Consider the following 21,798-nt stretch of genomic DNA (forward strand, 5'->3'; position numbering starts at 1 on the left):
CCGACTGAGCCACCCAGGCAGCCCTCGGGGACACTTTTGATGTTAAGGAGTTTATCCGTTGTTTGTCCTGAGTATCATTCTGCTGTCTGTCCTCTGCCTCCTGATCTCATATAAGGTAATAATAATTATTATTTTCATGCCATACAGAGGGGGTATTTGTTTAATTTGTATACAGTCGATGCTCAAACAGGCCAATCTTCCCCTTTACATGTTCTAAGTTTTGTGTCTTGCTTAGAAAGATCTTCTCCCCTTCCCAACTATCATTTTTACTTAGTTTGCTCTAATTTATTTATTTTTCAAAACTACCACTTAAAAAAAATTTTTTTAAGGTTTGTTTTTGAGAGAGAGAGAGAGAGACAGAGTGAGTGAGTGTGGGGGAGGGGCAGAGAGGGAGACAGAATCCGAAGCAGGCTCCAGGCTCTGAGTTGTCAGCACAGAGCCCGACGTGGGACTCAAACTTGCAAACCACGAGATCAAGACCTGAGCTGAAGTTCGACGTTTGAGCCACCTAGGCGCCCCCAAACCATCATTTTTAAAACAACATGCTTTATTATAGACCCTTGATAACTTTCACTTCAACCTCCGATCCCTCCTGAGTGTGTTTTGAGATAAGGAGCACAGAGAAGTCTGGCCTTACAGGCCGGCTATTGAGACCCACAGGCCAATGAGCACCGCTGTCCGGCTAATCCGAATTGCCTCCTGCATCGGACACCAAATCCTTCTGTGCGGCTGGTCTGCCGCCTGGCTGTCTCCTCTGTCGGGCCAACAGCAAACCGCCCCCCACGCCTGCAACGGTACGACCCGTGTTAATAACAGGGATGAGCAGGCCTTGTCCCTCAGCTTCCCACAACTGTTTACCTACTCTCACATTTAGGACCTAAGACCTCTGCTTTTCTAGCTCAAAAACTATTCCCTTGAATGTTCTGATGGGATTACTTCGAATGCAGAGATTAAATTCGCAAGAATTGGTATGCTCCGTCTAATGATTCGTTTTAGCCTAAAAGAACTTGTATTTATGTAAGTCTTTAGTTTTTATTGTTATTAGAAACAGGATTTTGATTTTCATTCCTTTATTCCTTTATGTTTATTTATTTGAGAGAGAGATACAGAGCAAGCAGGGAAGGGGCAGAGAGAGAAGGAGAGAGGGAGAATCCCAAGAAGCAGGCTCCGCACCGTGATTGCAGAGCCTGATGCGGGGCTCGAACTCACGAACTGGGAGATGAGGACCTGAGCCAAAACCAAGAGTTTGCCGACTGAGCCACTCAGGTGCCCCCCTCTCCATTCCATTTTTTAAAGTGCTTTTGAATTACTTCATAGAAAAGCTAACGATTCTTTATATTGACTTGTAATCAGCCAAAGGATTCTCTTATCATTTCCGATGGGTTTTAGGAGCACGCTCAGGGTTTCGGGGAGACAGAGCCACACACAGCTGCTAATACTGAGCCTCACCCTCGGTTTGCGGCTGCCTCCCAGGACCCGGGCAGACGGGCTGCTCTCCGTGGTAACATTTGCATCTAAGCCTTCGCGAGTCACCCTGCGGCGACCAGCCGTGTGGTGCCTCACAGTCTTGCTGAAGCCCAAATGAGCGCGTCCAACCAAAAGACACGGAGGAAGCAAGCACTTCCCTACCAGTCGAAGCCGGCCGGCCTCTCAGCTCACTCGGCCCTGCATGGCCCACTATTCCTCGGAGGGGAAGGACATGACGTGCGCCATGTGACAACTCCTCACGGATTCCACGTGGCGCCAGGTTCTAGGTCTCGCAACCACAGAGAGTTTCAAAAGCTGTTTCGTTTCCCAAAGGTGACAGGTGAACGATCTAATACTCCAAACGAGTACAAAGGACCACAGTGAAAACACACAACCATTGTTTTCCATCTGTGAGCCCCGGGTCCGTAGACCCCACCCCAGGGGGCAGTTCCTGCTCCTCGGTCCCTCTGTGTCCTGTAAAAGACAGCCTGACACTGACGAACGGAGAGCAGGGCATATGCTTAGGTCCTCGAAGAGATGAGTAATGTGCTCTCTCCGGGCGAGGGAATGTTCTGCAGCCATGAAAAGGAACCAAGTATTGATATAGACCACAGCATAGACAAGCCTCAAAAACATGAAGCTAAAGTGAAAGAAGACGGACAGAACAGGCCACATATGGTATGATTCTTTTTCTATGGTATGTCCAGTGTGAGGATAGAGATTCTACTTACATAAATGGGTTGGAAGAAAGCTTAGCACGGAAAACTGCCACAGGGTGAAAACACCCGAGGTTAGCTAGCGAGAACCACCCACCCCAGGTTAGCTAGCAAGATATTGTAATGGGATCATGAGTAACTTGTTATCTCACCTGCAGGAAGTTACTTTCCATCCAGCGCCAATGCACCTTGATCACAAACTCCACTTGCCCGCCAGACCCTTTGGTTCTTACACACACAAGTTGATGAGTACTGTCTGATTGTTTTCTCCATGTTCACGTGTGTGAGATCTTTCTTCACACTCACCATGTGGGTAATATCTTGTGAGCTCAATAAATACGGAGACAAAACCCCTGTTTGGGGTCTTGTCTCCTCCCAGATATTAGCCTCTCTCGTATTCAATTCTGCGTCTGCTCTCTTGCTGGACAAGAGAGCACTCCAGACTCATAGTCTGCGACAGTCCAGAAAGGCACATCCGACAAGAAAGAGATTCCTGGCTGACAGAGACTGTGAGAGGGGAGATGGGAAGTGCCTGCTAGTGGGTCTGGGGTTTCTTTCTGGGGAGGATGGGGAATCTTCTGAATAGAACAACTGCTGCATTAGGGGCGCCTGGATGGCTCAGTCAGTTAACTGTCCCACTCTTGATTTCGGCTCAGGTCATGATCTCACAGTTCGTGGGTTCAAGCCCCACATCGGGCTCTCTCTCTCTCCCTCTCTCTCTCTGCCCCTCCCCTGCTCATTCTCTCTCTCTCTCTCTCTCAAAAGTAAACAAATACACATGTTTTTTAAAAACCACTGCATGGTACATTTTTAAATGATGAAATCGTGGTAAGTGAATTACATCTCAATGTGAAGAGTTAAAAAAACTAACTGGTCTATGGATACACAAACAGGTAGATACACAAACAGATACACCTGTGGTGTGGCACTTTGAAGCAAATGCTTTTTCACTACGAGGAAAGAAGCTGCATTCTTTTTACAGAAGAGTAGACTTCAAACATTAATCACTGATCAACATATAACATGATCCCTTTTTAATTCTTAAAAGTAGTATTTTTTTTAATGTTTATTTATTTTTGAGACAGAGAGAGACAGGGCATGAATGGGGGAGGGTCAGAGAGAGGGAGACATAGAATCTGAAACAGGCTCCAGGCTCTGAGCTGTCAGCACAGAGCCCGACGTGGGGCTCGAACTCACGACCTGAGCTGAGGTCGGACACTTAACAGACTGAGCCACACAGGCGCCCCAGTAGTATTTTTTTAAACTTAAGAAAGCCAAAAAAAAACATCTAACAAGGCAGTTTTCCAATCCATGGTCTGAAAAAAAAACATTGGTGTCCCACACTGTGTGAATGGCCCTACTTTTGCACAGAGACAATGCAACAGACAAAAATCTTACAGCATCCTGAGTAGTCCTCCTCTTTCTATGACAAGAATTCAAACCTGGCCTGGCATGGGGGGAGGATGCTTCCCCAAGATTAACCTAAAACAGTCACTTCCCTTATGGGTGACCTCCGGCACATGACTTATTATGGGTTGGATCATGTCCCCCTAAAGATATGCTTTAGTCCAAACCCCCAGCACCTCAGAACATGACCTTATTTGGAAATAGGGTCTTTGCACATGGGATTCGTTACAATGAGGTCACACTGGAGGAGGCGGGCCCTGATCCAATGGCTGGTGTCCTTAGAGGAAGACGGTAAGACGCAGGGAGACGCCAGAGATCGTAGGGACCCATCCACAAGCCAAGGGATGGCAAGGATGCCCAGTGACATCAGAAGCCAGGACAGAGGCACAGGACAGGTTCTCCCCCAGACCTTCAAGGGAGCACAGCCCCGCAGACATCTTGATTCAAGACCATGGCTTCCGGAATGGTAAGAGAACACATTTCTGTTTGAAGCCACTAGTTTGTGATGCTTTGTTACAGCAGCTACGGGAACTCATACACGTATCCTCTCTCCATCCACTTCTGTATTTATTAATCCCGGCCTACCTGAGATGACCACTAAGTCATTTAAGTACGGGTCATTAAGTGACAGGACACATGGGAAATGCTAGGCACAAAGTAACTACAAGATCGTATCTGGCTGGACTGTGACAGTAATTGGAAACCCTGCTCCTGAGCACGGAGCCTGCACATCCACTGAACACGCACTGAAATAATGAAAAATGAGAGGTCTGCACCTGTGCAGCTCAGCCTCCTTCCCACCTGTCCGTGTCCCTGCTGGGCCCCCAGCAGGAGGGCTTGAACAATTAGTGATCTGGGCTTCATCTTCTGCTGGACCTTGACCATCGTGTGGGCTTAGGGGCGGCCCCAGCCAGCGGGTGGCAGGGTGGTGCACACCCTCTCACCCGCAAGACCTTCTCAAATGTTCTCTTGATGTGACACCTTCCTGACACCATGGGGAACGTGTGCCTGTCCCGCGTTACCAGACCCCACCGTGCACACACACATCACTGCGTTCACAGTGATTAAAATGGGATTGTGTGCCTGCTAGGTGGTAAGCGTGAAGAATGGGGTATGCTTCTCTCCGGGGGGGCGACCTCAGGCTTGTTTCCCCCTGACCCTGTCCCCGGGAATGGGGGGGGGGGGGTGAGGGAAGCCAGCGTGTCACTAGGAAGCACTGGTTATTTGTGGGGAATAAGCTTAGGAATTTCCGGAGCCTGCACTGATGGGCTAACAAGGCATAAAGAATTAGAAACCCATTGGATGTACACACCCAAGTTTGGGTAAACAAGATTTGGTAAATAAGAATAGGTAAAGTGGGGCGAAAGTCCCAGTATAGGACAAAGGTATAGGAATAGGGGAATCTCAGGATGAAAACAGCCAAGACGGTAAGCAAGATTAAGTATTCAGGGCAGAAGCAACCCCCCCTCCCAACTGAGTACTATAGCAGAAAGCTGCTTTCACAGGAAGGAAGGACCAAATTAGGTAAATAGGGCTACAGATCGCTGCAGGGCAAAGTTGCCCAAAGTAGAGCTAATTGGCAAAAGAAAGGTGCCTTGTTGACCCTGAGGTGGCATGCTCTGTCTTTCTTGTCCCCTAGACCAGTTTAGGTAAACAGAGGCGGGGTCTCACGTCTGCTGTAAACTGCCTTCCACCCAGCACCAGGATTTTGTTTTGTGTTAACCCAAACCCCTAACGCTGCGTATCTTGAAAACCCCCTTGCCCTCACGACCACGAGTTAATGTTTACGATTTCATTGTCTCTTTGTGCACACCCAACAGCATGTTTGTAAGCCTTCTGATCCTAATAAAAATGGAACAAGGGCCCTTACTCAGGGCTCTTGGCTCTTGTCTTTTCCTGGACATTAGTCTCTCTCACATTTTTAATGCTGCATCCCACTTTCTTCCTGGACAAGAAAGAACTCCAGACCCAGAGTCTACGACAGTTATTGTAAGCATGACTGCCTGTTGGGGACAGTCATGGATGGTCATGGACTGGACAAGACCTCTATGGCCCCAGGCCATGACCCCTGCGGCCAAGCAGGGTTCCAGGGCCCAAGCTCACGGACTGCTAAAAATGATTCTTGTCACTTTCTTATGAGATTTCCTTATGCCTGGGGTCCTGTCCTCATGCATGTGGCCTCACCTCTACCAGCAGGTAACCCCCGGGAGGCTGGGAATCTGCCTCTGTGTGGCAGTGAGGACCCTGTCACAGGGGGATACAGCATGCACACACCCTGCCTCCTGGCCCATGTCCTGTAGCAGACTTAGCGGGCCGGAGGCCAGGCTGTGGCCTCCTGCGTCTTGTGAGCGTGGACGTTAATCTGGACCCAAGATCACTGCTGGCCTCACAGAGTGGCCTTGCAGCAAGCAGTGAGGGAGGGGAAGAGGTTTTAAGTCTCTCTGCATCCTTAGGTTTGCTGGCTGAGTAAAGAAGTCAAGGGCATGTAAGATACAAAGTGCAGAGATAACCCACAGCCGTAGGCTTGGGGCCTGGAGCTTGGGAGAGCGTGCACGCGTGGGGGTGTGTTCACACACGGCAGACTTTAGGTCCAAACCTTTCCTTTGTGGACTGTTAGCAGTGACCACAAAATGAAGTAGGAGGTTTCTGAGATAGGAGATCAAACCCTTCCTAGCTTGATAATGAAATTGGAAAAAGAATCTTGGACCTAATACTTCTCCTCTGAGCCTGAGAATGCATGCGTCTAGGGCACGGGCCACCGAGAGAGAAAGACAGACACAGAATCAGAGAGAGGTGGAGAGAAAACACATCTAATAGAATGGCAGCAGCTTAGTCGAGCCTGATCAAACTCAGTCTCTCCAACTGGAAGAGAAATGTGAACGAGTCATGCCGATGATCAGATAGCATCCTTGTTGAAAACTTCACACATCATTTTTAACCGAGACTGCTAAAGTGGCTGCAAAGGAAGAATCACTTACCCAAACTGGAAAGGTCTCAGATGAGCCAGGACTTACCGACTTGTGACTCTTGGCTGTTATGGTCTTCACCTTGTCGGGGTCCCAGATGACCACATCAGCGTCTGAGCCCACGGCAATCCGCCCTTTCCTGGGGTACAGGTTAAAGATCTTGGCTGCGTTGGTGCTGGTGATGGCAACAAACTGGTTCTCATCCATTTTGCCAGTAGCCTAAAGGCAAGATCCGTTCATGAGAAGAATGCCCCGTAACAGGGCCAGGGGAAGGGCAGACAGGCAAAAATATGGAACTGCCGACAGGAGTCCCCAGCAGAAGTCTGAAATTTTCTCCTCCCCTGCCGAAAACCGGCCATCCTGAAAGAGCCCAAGGGCGTGGCCCCATCAGAGTGGAAATGTAATTGACTGCTCAAGGGTATGTTGTTGGCATTTGCTCAACAGCCACTGTGCCATCTTGTCGGTCTCATTGGGTCCAAGTTTAATAGAAAATAAAAATTTGGGGTTTCAAGTCAGGGAACAGGGGCTGACTTGTGCAACAAGCACTCTCTCTACCCACTGTCAACCCCAGACACAAACACACGGTTTACAAAACCATCTTCACAGGAACTGAGATGTGGTCAAAACAAAGCTAAAGAAAACATTTTGCATCCTTAAAGAGTAAAGGGCAGCTGTCACGTCTGCAAATACAGAGGACCCCATGGGACCTGTGCTGCTCTCTGAAGAGTCACGCAGTTCTTTGTGTGCTCTCCTGGTATATTCTGCTTCTGCCCCAAAGCAAGGAAGGGAGCTTTAAGAGCCAGCAGGGCACAATGCCCTAGCTTTTGATGGGCCAGGAAGGGTGCTTCTAGAATGTTCCTGGGGAAAGGAACCTCCCCGGGGGGTTCCTTACCACTGCCTTGTCCCAGACGACGGTCATCCGCTCCTCTATACCATTGACGCCCTCAGGGATCAGAGTGAAGTTATCCTTGCCCACCGCCTTCTGGGCAGTGCTATAGGGACAGTGGCCACTGCCTGTGACCTGCAGGTCTCCACTGCAAGGACAAAAACAAGGTGGGGGTCAGACCTGAGTTCAGGTTGAATTTCAGGCACCCATTGCAGGCTGTGAAACGAAAACCCCCAGAGATTCTAAGGAGAGGATTTGGGGCACATCCCAGGAATTGGTGAGTGACATCAGAAGGCCCTCTGGGGGCCATGTATCTTGTTGGGAGAAGGTTCGGTCAGTGTGGGCTTCAGGCTCTCCGGGTAGGGCTCTCTAGGTGGCCTTCCTCTTCCTCACCTGGACGAGTGGGCATCCACCCAAAAGAGGTGCCAGGCAGGGTTCAGGAGGGAGCGAGGCCAGATCAGCCTCGGCCTTGGGGGACATTGTGGGACTTGGATTCCATGTTGACAGAAGAGGACCCTGGGAGTCTCCAGGCAGAGGAGTGGTTTGGTCTGAGTTGGGTTTTAAAATCTGGGTGCTGGTTGGGAATAGACTGTGATGTGCTGGGGGTGTGGAAGGGGCAGCACAGAAACAGGGGCCTGTCGGAGATGAGCCAGGATGGCCACAGCCAATGGGTGAGAAGTGGTCAGATCCCGGGGCCTCTGGGGCCCTGTGTCCTGCCATCTTCAGAGATGGGCAAGACTGTGGGAGCATTCGCTTTGTGGGGGACGACGGGGAGTCCATTTGGACTTGGAGCTGCCCGCCAGACATCAGGCTGCAGATTATGAGTAAGCCCGTGGATATGCGAGTCAAGGGTTTTTGCATCATTTGGGAGAGACTTCCATGACAGGCACACACCCTCACCCCCTTGGGGCCCCTCCTGACCAGAAGCCCTGGTTTATCCCCTATCTGGCAAACTCCTACTCCCCCTCTAGCTCCAGGCCCGATGTCACCTTGCCCAAGAAGCCTTCTGCAAGTCTCCTGGTTGTGAGCACGTATCTCTACTCCCAGAGCAGCCTGGGTACCTCACCACTTACCCTTCTCTACGGCCTGTGTTCTTCCCTCATGCCGGCCAATAGCAGGGAAGGGACAAAAGTGGCTGTGCTCCTACTGTGTGCACGTGGCCAGGAGGTGCTTTGCAAATAATAGGAGCCACTTAGTGAACCCTACATCCCAGGCCATTTTCCTACACTGCATCATACCCAGCTCTGCAATAGATACTATGTTCCCCCCCACGTTGCCAATGAGGAAACCGAGGCAGAAAGCCATTCCAGGTTATGTGACAAGCCCAAGGTGAATCCTGGACTCTCATTCCTAATCCTGAGTGCTTCCTGATAGACCTCAGTATACCCAATATACCCCCCACCCCCTGGGCTCTCACCAGGCCAGCAGGGAGGTCAAGTAGTCAGGTGTCGTGGGGTCCGGGCTCAGAGGAGGAGAGGTCACGAATGCCGCTGCCTTGGCCCAGTTCTTGCTCCAGTAGTGGGTGCCATCGGTCCCCAGACTGGCAGCAATGGGCTCGCCAAACACGAGGGGACCTTTGGAGACAGACACGAACACACATGGTTAAGGGCAGATGGTCTTGTGTGGGATGCTGGTGTAATAGAAGTGGAGGGTCTCAGAGACGGGAAAAGGAGGCTCTGAGGGGCAACATGTTGTCTGTCCTTCTTCCTGGCTTCACCACGCAGCCCAGTGACCCCCGGCTGCCCAGGTACTCACTCAGCACCTGCTGACCCACCCAGCAACCTCCTGGACTAGTCGTGCTTTTAATATTTGGATATGACCATTATCCCCTTTGGCAGATTTGTCCCTTGAGGCACAGGGACGGGATTTGCTCTCCCAGTATGGATTCTTCCAGAAGCAGATCTTCAAATGAAGGAGGCAAGTTCAAGTGTTTTATTTGGGAGGTGATTCCAGGCAGCACTGGCTAGAGATTGAGGAAGTGACATAAGGCAGAGAAAGACGTCAGGAACAGGTGAGTTGTCACCAAGCCACGGCCATGGGCACCTGCAGCTTGGTGCCGCGGGGGCCTCTGGGATACTGACGGCTGTTGGCACCTCAGGGCTGTCCCACCCCCAGGGTGTGGGAGCTGAGCTGTGTGTCCACCCCCCCCCCACCACTTGAGAGCTGCTTCCAGAACATTCACTTTCCAGAAATTCCAGCCTGCCTTCTGGGGAGCAGGCCAGATGTGCTTCTGCCACAACAAAGCCCATAGGCACGGCTACAGGTCTGCTCACAGAGACAGACGCTGCTGGGATGCGGGCCAGTAACACCACCGAATTTGCCCAGAGCCACGCTGCTGGCCTGGTGGGGTGGCAGGCTTTGAGCTCCAGCGGTCTGGCATGTCCGAGAGCATATTCTACAGTGATGGGAAGGTTCTACATCGGTGGTGCCCAGGACAGCAGCCGCTAGCCCCGCGTGGCTTCTGAGCATGTGAAATGTGGCTATCACAACCAAGGAACGCATTTAGAATTGTATTTAATTCTACTTAATTTAAATTGCCACAGCCATGCGTGACTGGAGGTCACCACATCTCTCCATGCAGCTCTAGGACTGCTTCCAGATTCCTGTTACCTCTCTGAGCCTCAGTTTCCTTATCCTTAAAATGGAGCCAGTCCTAAGCAAGCTGTGTCATACTAGAGCACCCTCTTTGAATGCCTCTGCTTGTCAGCTTTCCCTTAACGACACTAAAACCAGGCTATGATGGGTTCAAAGGTGCTCTGTCCAATATGGTGGCCACCACGTGGTTGTCAAGCACTTGCCACTGGGGTTGGTCTGAACTGAGATGTGCTGTAATAGCGACAGACACACTGGACTTCAAAGACAGCACAGAAAAAAATAAGACCGATAGATCATTAAGATCTTTTCATATAATTACGTGTTGAAAGAATATGTTGGATATATTAAGTTAAAATACAGTACTGAAGATTTTTCTTAAACACAGTTGGTAGTACTTCCCACTCGGGGCTCCTATGAGAAGTAAGGAATATAATGTACACAGTGGATGTTCCATTACAGTTGTTGTGTTGTTGATTTCCACCTGGCCCTCCCCACGGACCCACAACTCCCCGGTCGGCCTCACATGAAGCAGCGGGAACGGGCGGACCTCGTCCCGGTGGCGAATGTCCCTGGCAAATGTCCTCCACGACAAAAGGGTTCCGGCCACTGTCTCTGTGCAATGGGCACTAGCCCTCATCTGTCCATCTGTCTGTCATTCTCTCTCCCTAAGTTTGGATAGGCAGATGTTCTGGGCACCCTTCTTCCTTCTTGGTCTGGTGACTGCTGGAGACTGTTGGACCTCACTCTCGAGAAGGCCTGGGGACGGTACGCGGGCCCTTGCTCTGAGTCTCCTGTGGTTAGAACGCACCCACTGCGGCCTTCACCCGATGGTCCCCAGCGCGGCAGGCGGCCTGATACTGGGGCCCCACTCGGGAGGTGAGGATACCAAGGCAGGAAGTGAATGGCCAACATGGAGCCGAGAACAGCATCAACCAACACCTATGGAGCCCTGGGGACCCGCCACGGGCTTCCAGTCTATGAGCCCCTGGGGCCATTCAGAGACAAGGCAGCGGACGCTCAAAGCAGTCATGTAGCACGTCCGTCTTTGAGCTGGGCGGCTGGCTTCCTGGACCACCTGATGTCCAACACAGACCCCCTGGCTCTGGAAAACCATCTTCTTCCTTCCCAACCCGCAGCTGAGACTCTGTGGGCCCCACGACTGACCCTGGATGCAGACACTGACCATGGGGCCCTAGACAGGGGACTCAGGATGAAGGGCCAGAGGGGACCAGAAAGATGGTGGGCAGGATCCCACAGCTGACGCAGCCCGGCCCCATCACTGACTCGAGGTGCCATCCAGGACAGAGCTGGAACAATGCAGAGCTCATTATCTGATCCCACAAGGTGGGATAATAACCTGCCTGAGGCTTAGACTGCTGGCAGGGTGTCTCTGGGCAGTGGCCCCACCAGTGAACTTGACCCCACTGGACGACCCCCTTCCTTATGGCCCAGCTGCCCCGCAGGAGGCCCAGGCATTGGGCTGCGTACCTTTCTTCCTGGCCAGAGTGATGATGTCCGCTGCACTCTTGCTCATGACCTTCGTGATGTACACCGGGCAATTGATCCGGCCAGCGATGGTGATGGCCCGAAACACAGCCTCGGCCTCTAGCTGAGGACACGGCAATACACGGGTCACAGGAGGGAGGGAGAGAGGCAGTATGACCCCCCCCCCCAAGTCCCCAGGGCTCTCCCTGAATTCAGTGTTCTTCAATTAAGTGTAGCCAGAGGCAAATCTACCACATCAAAGGAGAAGAACACTAGATTTCTAAAAAGAAAGGAAATATCGAGTCAAAACGTATTTGGTTAGAGGGCTGGGAGACAGGATTGTGTCATTATGCTTGCTTGGAAGTATGCTGCAGGTTCTGTTAGAAGGGAACAGACCAGGCAGAATAAAGCATCAAAAAGCCCATAAAAAACCACCTTGCCCTCCTATAGACCAGTGCGTCTTGAATAAAAGGACCAGATACGTTTTGAACGGCTTTGTTTTTAATTTCCAGTCTGCTGATGCCCCAAACGTGGTCCCACCCATGCACACCCAAGAGGGTCCCCACCCTGCTCTCCCGGCTGGACCCACTGGTCACATGCCTAGATGTGGAGTCAAGTCCATGTGCTATAAATGTTTATAAACACAGTCTCCCTGATCTCACCAGGGACCAGGAACACAGCTCGTGGGGCACGGGGCTCGGGTGCAGAGTACTGTCCTAGACCAAGAGCCCCTCGGGGTAAAACGTCTTTCTACTCGGGTATTTGTGTCCCCAGGATTGGGCACAAGGCCAGGCCCTCAGCAGACACACACACACACACACACACACACACACACACACAAACTGCCTGCCATGGAAACTCATCCATGCTGGAGTCTTAGAACACAGTGGGCAATGTCCAGGAGAAGCTTGTAGGTTCCAGGTCGCAAACATGCGGCTCCACTTTCTATCACCAGAGACACAGATCCTCGGTGAGGATCCTGGACATGGTTAGGTCACTGGAGTGTTCATGGGGCCTTGGTGTGAAGCTTGGGGGCCCTGAGAGAAGCAGAGCCTTTCCCTGGCTCTTCTGATTGATCTCCATCCCCCGGGGCTCCCGACTCAGAGGGCAGAGCCCAGGGAAGGCCATGTACGTTGGGGTGTCCACGTCAGGGGAATGTGATGGAGGCGGGAGCTCTGGCTGGGCTGTTCCAGCTGGAACAGCATCAGGGCGAGCCCTCGGCCACGTCAGACTCACACCCAAGGGGAGGCCCCATTACCTCTTCAGGTCTGCTCAGAGCATGGCCCTCAGGACCTGTGATGCCCATCTCCAAGATCCGCTTCTGTTCCTGCAGGATAAGAGCAACGAGTCAGGGATTGTAGAAAGTCAATGGGGAGAGGCCGATTCTCCAGCCCCTGGTTAGGTAGGTGGGCGGCTGAGGCCCGGGCGGGGGGGGGGGGGCTGAGTGGTTTACGGGAGCCTGACATGGGCTCTGGGGTGATCCAGCTTCTGTGCTCCCTCTGCTCCCCCTGCCTCCTTCTGCCTTTGCAACCCAGGACCTCTGTCTGCATCCACGCCTGCTCTCTATTCAGTGCCCGACACCAGTGAGGGGGCGGGTAGGAAACGGGCTCTAAAGACCACCCACCCACCTTTCCCATCCCCGACTCTCTGCTGCAGGGCTCTCCTTGGGCAAAAAAGGAGGTGTGTAGGTATTGCGTGAACGTGGAAACAAACCACAGAGCCCCACACTGGGAGTCCGGCCACAGAACTGGCCGCCTCTGTGACTTTGGGCAAGTTGGTCAAGCTCTCTGGCCTCAGCCTTCTCTTCTTTACACTGGGGACATCAGTGCTTCTATCTTGCAGCTCCCACAATGAGTCAGGGAGGGGGCATCTGTGAGATGCCTGCATGGGACCCGGCGTGTAGCGGAAATCAGTAATCGGCAGCGGGTTCTCATTATCGGCCTCCTCTTCCTGGCGCCTGTCATTCTAGCGAAAAGCCTCTACCTCAAGCTTGTCATGTAGCCTTGAAATGGTTCCCTGAGCTAATGCCCTAGATCCAAACCCATTTGCTTCAAGGTTTCCTTGCTGCAGGAATACTATAATTTCTAAAAAAAAAAAAATTGTTTTATATTGCCCAGATGTCAGCTGTGCTGCTGCTAATTTTCGCTTCTGCATTTCTGTATCATTCTCAGGCACATCCCTACCATGGGCCCCCGAGCCCTATCAGCCATGAAAAAAAACAAACAAACAAAAAAAAACACCTAATTTCAACTGCATCTCTGGTTATGAAGCTTGAACTTACTACAGAAATGTAAACAGGAAACAAGGTCAAGGTCTAAGAGTTGGGGTGGATTTGAGTAAGGCATGGAACAATTTCAGCTATTACAGATGGTGTTTAGAAAGCATTTCTGTACACAGTCTACAAAATGATTTTATGATATGGAGAGAGCCCTGTGCAAGATTGTTTAATTGTCTGTTACCGTTTCTGTTGGGGAGAAGGCAGGAAGGGAAGAAGGGAGGAAGGAGGAAGGACCCAAGACACTACGACGGAGGAAAGCACAGGTCACAGAAAACCGGAACAGGGTTTCCAGGCAGAGATCGCGGGCCGAGCACGCGCGGTTAAACGTCTCGCACGCTGCCGGTGGGTATGTGGGTTTGTTCATTCTGGAAAATGGTTTAGCAGTAACAACCAAAGCTGAATATACATGCACCCACCAGCCAGCAATTTCACTCCTAGGTATAGACTAACAGAAAAGCAAGCACAGGTTTTTAAGAAAATCTGTTTAATGTTCTTATTTCTTTTTGAGAGAGAGAGAGAGAGAGAATGAGCAAGCATAAGCAGGGGAGGGGAAGAAAAAAGGGAGAGAGAGAATCCCAAGCAGGTTCCACACCATCAGCGCAGAGTCCAATGCTGGGCTCGAACCCACAAACCGTGAGATCATGACCAGAGCTGAAATGAAAAGTCAGATGCTTAACTGACTGAGCCACCCCAGCGCCCCTGAAATGGGAACACAGGTTTAACAAAAGACTGAGCAAGAATGTGCACAGAAGCTTTGTACACGGCAGTCCTACATTTGAAACCATCCAAACATCCAGCAGTGAGAGAATAATTTCTGCCATATTCCTGCATCAGAATTCCACAAGTGATGGAAACAGAAAAAAATTACGGTTTTGTGGACAACGGGGATGAATCTCACGGACTGCGTTTTGAGCAAAAGACGACAGACGTAAAAGAACACATACCACGTGGTTCCATTTTTATGAAGTTCAAAACTAGGCAGAACGGAGATGTGTGGGGTCGACGATTTCTGAGAGGTCCCCAGCGAGCCCGCCTCCTGGCTTCCATGCCCTGGGTAACCGATTCCCTCTTGGCATGTGGCCCGGCCGGCCCTAGCAGCATGCTTCTAATGAGCATCACACGGACAAAAGAGATGGGATGTCCCTGCAGAGGTGAGGCTACAAAAGGGTTCTGGCCTCCACCTTGCTCTCTCCCTTGCTCTCTCGGGAGAAAGCCAGTCTCCCCGCTGGCAAGGAACCGAGCTGGCCTTTCATAACGGCCAGCCAAGAACAGAGGCCATCGGTCTGACAGCCTGCAAAGAACGGAATCCTGAAAAGCACCACCTGAGTGGGGTTGGAAGACCCGTCCTAGTCCAGCCTAGGACTGCCACCTTCACCGTAGCCTGTGACAGTCCCAGCTGAGCCACACCTGGACTCCTGACCCAATGGACAGGAAGATAAGAAATGTTTACTGCTTTAAGATGCTAAGTGCCGGGGTGCTTTGTCATGCAGCCACAGAGAACTAACCTAGAGGTTGGTGACCAGAGGTAGGGTGACCTGAAGCTGTGGGAGTGGCTTTGGGACCAGGCCGTGCACGGAGGCTGCAAGAATTTCAAGGCACGTGTTGAAGAAAGCCCAAAGTAGCCCGGAATGGACTGCCTGTGGAAAGACGGACCTTGGGGGACCTTGGCAGTAAGACCTCAGGAGGAAATGAGGACATTTTTGGAAGCTAGAGCCCGCTGTGTCTTAGCAGAAGGCTTAGCACACTGCCCTCCGTGGCGACACGGAGGGCAGAAACGGGCCGAATGAGCCGGGGCCCCACGCAGGAGACTGCCCAACGAGCTGTTGGGAGAGTCTGTCTGGTTTCTTCCCGCTGCTTGGAGTAAAATGAAAGAGGGGGTGTAAAGAAGCAAGGGGTGTTAAAAAGGAACCAGGACGTGATAGTTTTGAAAATTCTCCACTTCTCCAAAGAGTAGAGGATAGTGCGATGAAGAAATGTCTTCTGAGCAAATATCAAATGCAGGGCATAAGCAGCAGACAGTAGCCCAGTGACTCCACAACCTTGGTGAAGATCTGGAAAGATGGAGGGTGGTTGTCCACAGGGTGAATCAGTCACAAAAGGCCTGTGAAGAGATTGAGGGTGTGTCCCCAGAGCCTCTCCGACAAGAGGGCCTCTACGGAGCTCCGGGTGCGACCAGGGTAGGGGTAGACTTATCTGGAAGAAATCTGTGGGTGCCTTTTGTCTGATGGGGTGAGCCACAGAGGGATTCACGGGAGGCCAACAAAGGTTTGGGGAGAATCACTCTAGCAAAACACTGGCAGTCTGGGCTGAATGGAATGAGAACTCCTCGAAAGGCAAGGGGGCAGTTGCACCTTCAAAGTCTACGGGGCAGGAAGCAGGCTCAGCTGCAGGCACATGCTGCCTGCCATGGGACGGATCGATGACGGGAAGCGGGGGGATAGAGCCAAGAGCCCGGAAGGCGGAGCCAGGAACCACGCAGAACTATTCTCAGGCTCCAAGACCACTCAAGGAACTGCCAACATGTATCTGACCAGATTTCAGAACGGCTATGGACCAATCCTGAAGCTTTCCGTTTTCCCTCTTGAAAAGGAATGTCCACCCACCGTTGATGCTGTATGTTGAGTGTGTGTCAGGGGGAGGCAGATAACTCACCTCTGTGGCTCCAGAGACCTACAGATTATAGGGACTGTCCCCAAGGCGCCTCACCTACACCTAGATCTGACCTAGACACTTCCAGACTTCGGGGCCGTGACGGGGCTGTGACGGGGAGTCGGGAGGACCCTGGAAGGGGACGGATGTGTTCTGCATGTGAGAGGGATATCAGTCACTGGGGGTCAGAGGACAGACTGGCAGACAGTCTCGGAGAGGGCCCCCAGCGATACTCCCTCCCTGGCATTCACACCCTTGTACAACCCCAACTTTCTGGCTGTGGGCTAGCCTTAGTGACTTGTTACCAATGAACAGAATTCTGCTGCGTGATACAACATGTTTGCTTTTTACTCTGAATTTGAAAGAATTTTGATTTCACAGAAAAACTACAAGGATGCAAATAATAACAAGTAAAGCCAGTAGCTAACGTTCACAGCGAATCTTCAGATCTCACGCACTTCACCATCGCGGCACAGTCCTGCTGTGCTATGGAACTGCCTTACCGTCCTGGCTCTGTGCCCCATGTAACAGCGAGCAAGATGTTCCTGTCTGAGCCTCAGTTTCCCTATCTATAAAGTGGGGACATCTATGCCATCTCTATGCCATGGAGTAGTTGTGAGCATCGCCATATACACGGCATCGTGCCTGGTATTAACTCCCTTGACTAGATGCATCCAAGTCTCCTGTATGCCTGACCTTGCTCGGGGACGTCATGACCAACCCACAACCCCCCCACCCCACCCCTGCAAGGCCAAGTGGCCATCCCTGCCTTCCTCCTCTTCTCCTCCATCTGGTCACTCGATGAAATCTGAAGAAGGTGCTCCTTCCTTCACACACTTCGCTTCTTCCACCTCCTCTATCTCCCGTCTTCATTCCTTCTAAGAAATGAAGTAGAACCTAGCTGGTCACCCCGCGTCCATCCTTTTCCTGCCAAGTTCATTCTACAGCCAGAATGCTCACATTGGGCTAATGTCTCCCTTTGCCCAAAGCTTCTGCATCGCTGCAGCCTATTATAATGCGTCAGACACTGCCCTTCACATACGCGATAGAATTTAATCCTCACAAGGTAGGTGCTTCTGGACGAAGAACAAGAATGTTCGTGGGGTAGAGTTCCCTGCCCGAGGTAGGAGGGCTGGGAGGTGGAGGGGGCCGGGCTTTAGCCATCACACCCCCCTCCCAAGTCCCATAAGACGACGATCAACCCCAGCTCCCACGTGCCTCACCTCTGGTGTCCCCCAAGTCTGCAAAGCATCTCCATTCAATCCTTATCTGTCTCTCACACAAACCCTTTGAGGTCCTCAGTGGCCTGCCGAAGGCCCCCTGCAGACGGTGCGTGTGTGACGCCCACCTGGAGCGTCTGAGGCGTCATCCAGTTCCCAGCCTGCCCCTTCGCTGCCTGGCCACCTCACTGACCGATGCCCCCACCCCTTCGATCAGACCTTCTGCACACGGCCGCCGACTGGAGTGGAAAGGGCGGACCTCCCTCCACACCGCTCACCTGAGCTATCAAGTCTCCATTTTCCGCGTGGACCAAGATCACAGCTCCCAGCCCCTTAAGGAAGGTGAAGGCTTCATAGAGCTGGGGAAGAACAAACAGGGGTTGGGGGAGATTTAAAAAAAAATATCACAGCCTGAACAACTGCGAAGAGTGTTCTGCTCATGCACAGTCACCCACCCGCCGGCGGCCGCGGCACGACCATTCTGTTCACGCGGATGGAAAGTTAAGCCTTGGAGAGGATCTCCCTTTGACCCTGGCGCCCTCTGGACGCTAAAGCAGGAGGCTGCGGGTAGGGCAGAACCGATCAAAGCCGCACCGTGGCACAATATGCCTTCCGTCTTGGTGCCCACCCGCGCCTTTCGTGTTCGCTGCGGCCCTGCTCCATTGACGTGCCTTCAGCTGCCGCCGGGGACAACAAGGGTGCGAAGCTGGTTTTCGTTTTACTGAGACTGTGTAACTGAATGCGCTCAGCCTGTCCTGCGGCACCCGGGGGGTTTGTACTGCTCTATGAGAACTTGAACGCGTGTCATTTTCCAGACCACGGTGGGGCGGGGGTCGAAGTCTACAAGAACTCTTAACACTCAGGTCATATGCACCCTGCCAGGCAATCCCTTATGTAGGCAGTACAGGTCCCGCCCACCGCCCCTGCCCTCTTCCCACCTGCAAAGGATCAGCACTCAGACATTTGCACGCGGTGAGGCCCAAAGCCCCCACATTCCTTCTCCGGGGCCTCTCGAATTTTACCTTCGTTCTCCAAGTGTGCAAGGCAGCACCCCACCCTGGGATGTGTACTTTTCTACGGAGATGGCAGGCGGGGAGGATACATAGGGGCAGGAAGCACCTTCCAGGACCCCCATCGCTCAACTCCACCTGTCCGTGGGGGTTGGCGGTTAGAATAGAACAGGTGAAAAGTTCAGTTATGCTAGACAGACTCATGCTACTTTGTCATGAGACTGAGCCAGTTTTAGCCTTTTGGTGACACAGCAGAGGCCTCCAGGGCATCTGGGGGTAAATGATTCTCTATAACTGCGCGTGTTTATTTTGAAAGGCAAGACACGGAAGCATCTCCCATCATACATCGAAGGCATTACAGCTTACTGGCATCCATATGTGCCAGGCACTGCCCTGGAGCCTCGTGTGAACTCATCCAATCCTCTGACAACCTTCATGAGGCTCTTAGGAGTCTAAAGCAGAGAGGTTGAGAAAGCTGCCTCGGGCTGCCCAGCAAGGCCAAAGCTTGCGGCCAAGCAGTCTGGCTGTTGCATCCCTGCCCTTTACCAGTGCACCACCCTGCCTTTTTAACCAGCAGAGGGCAGGGCACTGAAAACAAAACAAACCAGGAGCCCCAGTGGCGTCAGAAGGCCAAGCGCCCGGCAGACAGTCACTGCGTCACCTGTACCATCGAGCCGCACCTTCTGTATAGCGGCTGTCCCCACACGACAATTGTTTGAAGCCGGCACGGCCAGAGATGACCGCCTTGCACAGGTGAGAAAACTCAGGGAGGGAGTGGCCCCAGTCACTCAACTGGCCGGAGAGACAGCCAGGACTCTCCTCTGAGTCAGAGCTAACGGCACGGTCCCCACTCCTCTGGGTCAGAGCTAACGGCACGGTCCCCACTCCTCTGGGTCAGAGCTAACGGCACGGTCCCCACTCCTCTGGGTCAGAGCTAACGGCACGGTCCCCACTCCTCTGGGTCAGAGCTAACGGCACGGTCCCCACTCCTCTGGGTCAGAGCTAACGGCACGGTCCCCACTCCTCTGGGTCAGAGCTAACGGCACGGTCCCCACTCCTCTGGGTCAGAGCTAACGGCACGGTCCCCACTCCTCTGGGTCAGAGCTAACGGCACGGTCCCCACTCCTCTGGGTCAGAGCTAACGGCACGGTCCCCACTCCTCTGGGTCAGAGCTAACGGCACGGTCCCCACTCCTCTGGGTCAGAGCTAACGGCACGGTCCCCACTCCTCTGGGTCAGAGCTAACGGCACGGTCCCCACTCCTCTGGGTCAGAGCTAACGGCACGGTCCCCACTCCTCTGGGTCAGAGCTAACGGCACGGTCCCCACTCCTCTGGGTCAGAGCTAACGGCACGGTCCCCACTCCTCTGGGTCAGAGCTAACGGCACGGTCCCCACTCCTCTGGGTCAGAGCTAACGGCACGGTCCCCACTCCTCTGGGTCAGAGCTAACGGCACGGTCCCCACTCCTCTGGGTCAGAGCTAACGGCACGGTCCCCACTCCTCTGGGTCAGAGCTAACGGCACGGTCCCCACTCCTCTGGGTCAGAGCTAACGGCATGGTCCCCACTCCTCTGGGTCAGAGCTAACGGCATGGTCCCCAAACTTGCTAGAGCCCCAGGATGAACTGCACAGCTTTTGGAAAGTCTGTGATAGGATCTGAGTCTGTCTTTTCAATGAGCGTTTAAGAGGATGCTAAGGATGAGCTGGGTTTGGGAACCACCGTGCAAGGGACCCCCCCACTCCACCCTACTCTAGGAGCCAGAAAGGAATGCAGGCCCAGCAGGCGTGGGGACTGACACAGGTCACTCGGCGATTTAGAGGACAGACCGGGACTTGAACCCAGACCTCTCCCCTGCCCCTTCTCACAGCTCCCTTGCCCTGTGCTGTCTTGCCCGACACGGTGGCCTATTCCTGCCCAGGAGAGGAGGTGTGCAGGAGGACCTACCTGGCTATCAGACATCTGGTAGAGATCCTTGTACGCCATGTAGACTTGGAAGGAATTGACACCTGTTTCAAGATGAAAAAAGAGAACAGAAAAATGCATTAAGAAAAAAGAAGGGTGACTCTCCAGTCAATGATCACAGTACAGAGTGCTGACCCCTAGGATAGAGGGCTGCCGCTGGGATTCACAGTGGGGACACCGAACCCAGCCTGAGGGTATGGGGAGGAGGGTCAAAGGAAGCTTCTAGGAAAGTCACACAGGCTGAATCTGAAGGAGAAGAAGGGGGCGTGGAAGGGAAGGAGGGGGAGGAGGGGGAGAGGTGGGGGAACCATTTGGATTGAGAGGGGGTGTGCATGGGTGAGGACAGTAGGGAGGATGAAAAGACACACGATGTGAAGGTACTAGAAGTGTCCTACAGCGGGATCCAAGGGACCACGTGGGGTTTTTTTAATCCCTTATTTTTTATGTTAAAATCCATAGAATGGAATTCACCATCACCGCCATTGTGAAGTGTGCATTTCAGTGGCGTTGAGTGCATTCAACAGGTTGTGCAACCATCACCACGATCTACCGGAGCGTGTGTTTCTAAAGCAAGAAGTGACATGATCAGGCTTTTTTTTTGTCTCAGAAAGACCATGCTGGAAGCGGTGTGGAGGATGGGGGGTGGGTCTGCAGAACAGCAGAGAGAAATGGCAGCTCGTAGGGTGATGGTGAGAGCAAATGGGACAGGTGTGCAGAGACTCTGAGCCTGGACAGGAGCTGCAGGGTCGGGGGAGGATTCGAAAAGGTGGAAACGGCAGGCTTTCATGTGCTGTGTGGACAGGCCAGTAGGGAGCACGGGACGTAGGGGGCTCTTCCCTAACACACCTTCCAGTTGCTTGAGGACAGGCACCATGTCTTAAATCCGACTTTATTATTTTTTAATGTTTATTTATTTTTTAATACTTTTTTTAATGTTTATTTTTGAGAGAGAGACAGAGCATGAGCGGGACAGGGGCAGAGAGAGAGGGAGACACAGAATCCGAAGACAGGCTCCAGGCTTGAGCTGTCAGCACAGAGCCGGATGTGGGGCTCAAACTCACAAAGCATGAGATCACGACCTGAACCCAAGCCGGACGCTTAACAGACTGAGCCACCCAGGCACCTCTTAAATACTATTTTAATTTGCACACCCATAAT

General features: G+C 52.5%; 1 protein-coding gene across 2 annotated transcripts in view; it reads right to left on the bottom strand.

Annotated features, from left to right (window-relative positions):
- Positions 1–21,798, bottom strand: part of CRMP1 (collapsin response mediator protein 1) — a 78,976-nt gene that overhangs the window by 8,373 nt on the left and 48,805 nt on the right. For both annotated transcript variants that reach the window (XM_086705485.1, XM_086705486.1), the window contains exons 5-11: positions 20,623–20,684; positions 17,948–18,028; positions 12,781–12,849; positions 11,526–11,646; positions 8,860–9,016; positions 7,449–7,590; positions 6,605–6,775 (exon numbers count right to left, since the gene is read on the bottom strand). In XM_086705485.1, the coding sequence (XP_086561611.1) occupies positions 6,605–6,775; positions 7,449–7,590; positions 8,860–9,016; positions 11,526–11,646; positions 12,781–12,849; positions 17,948–18,028; positions 20,623–20,684 (803 nt within the window). The remainder of the gene's footprint in view (positions 1–6,604; positions 6,776–7,448; positions 7,591–8,859; positions 9,017–11,525; positions 11,647–12,780; positions 12,850–17,947; positions 18,029–20,622; positions 20,685–21,798) is intronic.

The sequence above is a fragment of the Puma concolor genome, chromosome B1, assembly GCF_028749965.1.
Source record: "Puma concolor isolate L17-30 chromosome B1, mPumCon1.1.hap2, whole genome shotgun sequence".
Lineage (NCBI taxonomy): Eukaryota > Metazoa > Chordata > Mammalia > Carnivora > Felidae > Puma > Puma concolor.